General features: G+C 33.2%; 1 protein-coding gene and 2 pseudogenes across 1 annotated transcript; all 3 read right to left on the reverse strand.

Annotated features, from left to right (window-relative positions):
• Window positions 1–401: 401 nt before the first annotated feature.
• On the reverse strand, window positions 402–1,484 carry LOC124032426 (dynein heavy chain-like; the record flags this gene model as incomplete). Its single annotated transcript, XM_046344819.1, has 3 exons — window positions 402–717; window positions 764–882; window positions 1,023–1,484. Coding segments are annotated over 3 exons (897 nt in total), but the record flags the coding sequence as incomplete, so codon positions are not given.
• A 288-nt stretch (window positions 1,485–1,772) lies between these two features.
• On the reverse strand, window positions 1,773–4,023 carry LOC124032419 (annotated as a pseudogene).
• A 385-nt stretch (window positions 4,024–4,408) lies between these two features.
• LOC124018200 lies at window positions 4,409–5,351 on the reverse strand (annotated as a pseudogene).
• Window positions 5,352–6,473: the final 1,122 nt, after the last annotated feature.

The following is a 6,473-nucleotide window of genomic DNA, read 5'->3' on the forward strand; positions in this document are numbered from 1 at the left end:
TAGTGGATGTTATAGGTTATGTAGTGACTGTTATAGGATATGTAGTGGATGTTATAGGTTATGTAGTGGATGTTATATGTTATAGGTTATGTTATGGGATATGTAGTGGATGTTATAGGTTATGTAGTGGATGTTATAGGTTATGTAGTGACTGTTATAGGTTATGTAGTGACTGTTATAGGTTATGTAGTGAATGTTATAGGTTATGTACTGGATGTTATGGGTTATGTAGTGGATGTTATAGGTTATGTAGTGAATGTTATAGGGCATGTAGTGGATGTTATAGGTTATGTTATAGGTTATGTAGTGGATGTTATAGGTTATGTTATAGGTTATGTAGTGGATGTTATAGGTTATAGGTTATGTAGTGGATGTTATAGGTTATAGGTTATGTAGTGGATGTTATAGGTTATGTAGTGGATGTTATAGGTTATGTAGTGGATGTTATAGGTTATGTAGTGAATGGTATAGGTTATGTAGTGGGTGTTATAGGTTATGTAGTGGATGTTATAGGTTATGTTGTGAATATTATAGGTTATGTAGTGAACTGTATAGATTATGTTGTGAATGTCATAGGTTATGAAGTGGATGTTATAGGATATGTAGTAGATGTTATAGGTTATGTAGTGGATGTTACAGGTTATGTAGTGGATGTTATAGGTTATGTAGTGGATGTTATAGGTTATGTAGTGGATGTTATAGGGCATGTAGTGGATGTTATAGGTTATGTAGTGGATGTTATGGGTTATGTAGTGGATGTTATATGTTATAGGTTATGTAGTGGATGTTATAGGATATGTAGTGGATGTTATAGGTTATGTAGTGGATGGTATAGGTTATGTAGTGGATGTTATAGGTTATGTACTGGATGTTATGGGTTATGTAGTGGATGTTATAGGTTATGTAGTGGATGTTATAGGGCATGTAGTGGATGTTATAGGTTATGTTATAGGTTATGTAGTGGATGTTATAGGTTATAGGTTATGTAGTGGATGTTATAGGTTATAGGTTATGTAGTGGATGTTATAGGTTATGTAGTGGATGTTATAGGTTATGTAGTGGATGTTATAGGTTATGTAGTGAATGGTATAGGTTATGTAGTGGATGTTATAGGTTATGTAGTGGATGTTATAGGTTATGTTGTGAATATTATAGGTTATGTAGTGAACTGTATAGATTATGTTGTGAATGTCATAGGTTATGAAGTGGATGGTATAGGATATGTAGTGGATGTTATAGGTTATGTAGTGGATGTTACAGGTTATGTAGTGGATGTTATAGGTTATGTAGTGGATGTTATAGGTTATGTAGTGGATGTTATAGGTTATGTAGTGGATGTTATAGGTTATGTAGTGGATGTTATAGGTTATGTAGTGACTGTTATAGGTTATGTAGTGGATGTTATGGGTTATGTAGTGGATGTTATAGGTTATGTAGTGGATGTTATAGGTTATGTAGTGGATGTTATGGGTTATGTAGTGGATGTTATATGTTATAGGTTATGTAGTGGATGTTATAGGATATGTAGTGGATGTTATAGGTTATGTAGTGGATGGTATAGGTTATGTAGTGGATGTTATAGGTTATGTACTGGATGTTATGGGTTATGTAGTGGATGTTATAGGTTATGTAGTGGATGTTATAGGGCATGTAGTGGATGTTATAGGTTATGTTATAGGTTATGTAGTGGATGTTATAGGTTATAGGTTATGTAGTGGATGTTATAGGTTATAGGTTATGTAGTGGATGTTATAGGTTATGTAGTGGATGTTATAGGTTATGTAGTGGATGTTATAGGTTATGTAGTGAATGGTATAGGTTATGTAGTGGATGTTATAGGTTATGTAGTGGATGTTATAGGTTATGTTGTGAATATTATAGGTTATGTAGTGAACTGTATAGATTATGTTGTGAATGTCATAGGTTATGAAGTGGATGGTATAGGATATGTAGTGGATGTTATAGGTCATGTAGTGGATGTTACAGGTTATGTAGTGGATGTTATAGGTTATGTAGTGGATGTTATAGGTTATGTAGTGGATGTTATAGGTTATGTAGTGGATGTTATAGGTTATGTAGTGGATGTTATAGGTTATGTAGTGACTGTTATAGGTTATGTAGTGGATGTTATGGGTTATGTAGTGGATGTTATAGGTTATGTAGTGGATGTTATAGGTTATGTAGTGGATGTTATAGGTTATGTAGTGGATGTTATAGGTTATGTAGTGGATGTTATAGGTTATGTAGTGGATGTTATAGGTTATGTGGTGGATGTTATAGGTTATGTAGTGGATGTTATAGGTTATGTAGTGGATGTTATGGGTTATGTAGTGGATGTTATGGGTTATGAAGTGGATGTTATAGGTTATGTGGTGGATGTTATGGGTTATGTAGTGGATGTTATAGGTTATGTAGTGGATGTTATAGGTTATGTAGTGGATGTTATATGTTATAGGTTATGTAGTGGATGTTATAGGGCATGTAGTGGATGTTATAGGTTATGTTATGGGATATGTAGTGGATGTTATAGGTTATGTAGTGGATGTTATAGGTTATGTAGTGACTGTTATAGGTTATGTAGTGGATGTTATGGGTTATGTAGTGGATGTTATAGGTTATGTAGTGACTGTTATAGGATATGTAGTGGATGTTATAGGTTATGTAGTGGATGTTATAGGTTATGTAGTGACTGTTATAGGTTATGTAGTGACTGTTATAGGTTATGTAGTGAATGTTATAGGTTATGTACTGGATGTTATGGGTTATGTAGTGAATGTTATAGGGCATGTAGTGGATGTTATAGGTTATGTTATAGGTTATGTAGTGGATGTTATAGGTTATGTTATAGGTTATGTAGTGGATGTTATAGGTTATAGGTTATGTAGTGGATGTTATAGGTTATAGGTTATGTAGTGGATGTTATAGGTTATGTAGTGGATGTTATAGGTTATGTAGTGGATGTTATAGGTTATGTAGTGAATGGTATAGGTTATGTAGTGGGTGTTATAGGTTATGTAGTGGATGTTATAGGTTATGTTGTGAATATTATAGGTTATGTAGTGAACTGTATAGATTATGTTGTGAATGTCATAGGTTATGAAGTGGATGTTATAGGATATGTAGTAGATGTTATAGGTTATGTAGTGGATGTTACAGGTTATGTAGTGGATGTTATAGGTTATGTAGTGGATGTTATAGGTTATGTAGTGGATGTTATAGGTTATGTAGTGGATGTTATAGGGCATGTAGTGGATGTTATAGGTTATGTAGTGGATGTTATGGGTTATGTAGTGGATGTTATATGTTATAGGTTATGTAGTGGATGTTATAGGATATGTAGTGGATGTTATAGGTTATGTAGTGGATGGTATAGGTTATGTAGTGGATGTTATAGGTTATGTACTGGATGTTATGGGTTATGTAGTGGATGTTATAGGTTATGTAGTGGATGTTATAGGGCATGTAGTGGATGTTATAGGTTATGTTATAGGTTATGTAGTGGATGTTATAGGTTATAGGTTATGTAGTGGATGTTATAGGTTATAGGTTATGTAGTGGATGTTATAGGTTATGTAGTGGATGTTATAGGTTATGTAGTGGATGTTATAGGTTATGTAGTGAATGGTATAGGTTATGTAGTGGATGTTATAGGTTATGTAGTGGATGTTATAGGTTATGTTGTGAATATTATAGGTTATGTAGTGAACTGTATAGATTATGTTGTGAATGTCATAGGTTATGAAGTGGATGTTATAGGATATGTAGTGGATGTTATAGGTTATGTAGTGGATGTTACAGGTTATGTAGTGGATGTTATAGGTTATGTAGTGGATGTTATAGGTTATGTAGTGGATGTTATAGGTTATGTAGTGGATGTTATAGGGCATGTAGTGGATGTTATAGGTTATGTAGTGGATGTTATGGGTTATGTAGTGGATGTTATATGTTATAGGTTATGTAGTGGATGTTATAGGATATGTAGTGGATGTTATAGGTTATGTAGTGGATGTTATAGGTTATGTAGTGAATGTTATAGGTTATGTAGTGAATGTTATAGGTTATGTAGTTACTTCATGATTCCATATGTGTTATTTCATAGTTTTGATGTATTCACTAGTATTCTACAATGTAGAAATTAGTAAAACATTTTAAAAAGCCCTTGAATGAGTAGGTGTGTCCACACCACATGCACACAATGTTATGGGTTATGTAGTGATTGTTATAGATTATGTAGTGAATGATATAGGTTATGTAGTGGATGGTATAGGTTATGTAGTGAATGTTATAGGTTATGTAGTCAATGTTATAGGTTATGTAGTTAATGGTATAGTTTATGTAGTGAATGTTATATGTGATGTAGTGGATGTTATAGGATATGTAGTGGATGTTATAGGTTATGTAGTGGATGTTATATGTTATAGGTTATGTACTGAACTCTATAGGTTATGGAGTGAATGTTATAGGTTATGGAGTGAATGTCATAGGTTATGGAGCGAATGCCATAGGTTATGTAGTAAATGTTATAGGTTATGTAGTGAATGGTATAGGTTACGTAGTGAATATTATAGGTTATGTAGTGAACTGTATAGATTATGTAGTGAATGTCATAGGTTATGTAGTGGATGTTATAGGATATGTAGTGGATGTTATAGGTTATGTAGTGGATGTTATATGTTATAGGTTATGTAGTGGATGTTATAGGTTATGTAGTGGATGTTATAGGTTATGTGGTGGATGTTATAGATTATGTGGTGGATGTTATAGGTTATGTAGTGGATGTTATAGGTTATGTAGTGGATGTTATATGTTATAGGTTATGTAGTGAATGTTATATGTTATAGGTTATGTAGTGGATGTTATAGGTTATGTAGTGGATGTTATAGGTTATGTAGTGGATGTTATAGGTTATGTAGTGGATGTTATAGGTTATGTAGTGGATGTTAAAGGTTATGTAGTGGATGTTGTATGTTATAGGTTATGTAGTGGATGTTGTATGTTATAGGTTATGTAGTGGATGTTATAGGTTATGTAGTGGATGTTATAGAATGTATGCACACATGACTGTAAGTCGCTTTGGATAAAAGTGTCTGCTAAATGGCATATATTATTATTATTATTATGTAGCGGATGTTACAGGTTATGGAGTGAATGTTATAGGTTATGTAGTGGATGTTATGGGTTATGTAGTGGATGTTATGGGATATGTAGTGGATGTTATAGGTTATGTAGTGGATGTTATAGGATATGTAGTGGATGTTACAGGTTATGTAGTGGATGTTATAGGTTATGTAGTGGATGTTATAGGTTATGTAGTGAATGGTATATGTTATGTAGTGGATATTATAGGTTATGTAGTGGATGTTATATTTATGTGGTGGATGTTATAGGTTATGTAGTGGATGTTATAGGTTATGTAGTGGATGTTATATGTTATAGGTTATGTAGTGGGTGTTATAGGTTATGTAGTGAATGTTATAGGTTATGTAGTGGATGTCATAGGTTATGTAGTGGATGTTATAGGTTATAGGTTATGTAGTGGGTGTTATAGGTTATGTAGTGAATGCTATAGGTTATGTAGTGGATGTTATAGGTTATGTAGTGGATGTTATAGGTTATGTAGTGGATGTTATAGGTTATGTAGTGGATGTTATATGTTATAGGTTATGTAGTGAATGTTATATGTTATAGGTTATGTAGTGAATGTTATAGGTTATGTAGTGGATGTTATAGGTTATGTAGTGGATGTTATAGGTTATGTAGTGGATGTTACAGGTTATGGAGTGAATGTTATAGGTTATGTAGTGGATGTTATAGGTTATGTAGTGGATGTTATGGGATATGTAGTGGATGTTATAGGTTATGTAGTGGATGTTATAGGTTATGTAGTGGATGTTATAGGTTATGTAGTGGATGTTATAGGTTATGTAGTGGATGTTATAGGTTATGTAGTGGATGTTGTATGTTATAGGTTATGTAGTGGATGTTATAGGTTATGTAGTGGATGTTATAGGTTATGTAGTGAATGGTATAGGTTATGTAGTGGATGGTATAGGTTATGTAGTGGATGGTATATGTTATAGGTTATGTAGTGAATGTTATAGGTTATGTAGTGGATGTTATAGGTTATGTAGTGGATGTTATGGGTTATGTAGTGGATGTTATATGTTATAGGTTATGTAGTGGGTGTTATAGGTTATGTAGTGGATGTCATAGGTTATGTAGTGGATGTTATAGGTTATAGGTTATGTAGTGGGTGTTATAGGTTATGTAGTGAATGTTATAGGTTATGTAGTGGATGTCATAGGTTATGTAGTGGATGTTATAGGCTATAGGTTATGTAGTGGAAATTATGGGTTATGTAGGGGATGTTATAGGTTATGTAGTGGATGTTATAGGTTATGTAGTGGATGTTATGGGTTATGTAGTGGATGTTATATGTTATAGGTTATGTAGTGGGTGTTATAGGTTATGTA

This window comes from Oncorhynchus gorbuscha, linkage group LG03 (assembly GCF_021184085.1).
Source record: "Oncorhynchus gorbuscha isolate QuinsamMale2020 ecotype Even-year linkage group LG03, OgorEven_v1.0, whole genome shotgun sequence".
Lineage (NCBI taxonomy): Eukaryota > Metazoa > Chordata > Actinopteri > Salmoniformes > Salmonidae > Oncorhynchus > Oncorhynchus gorbuscha.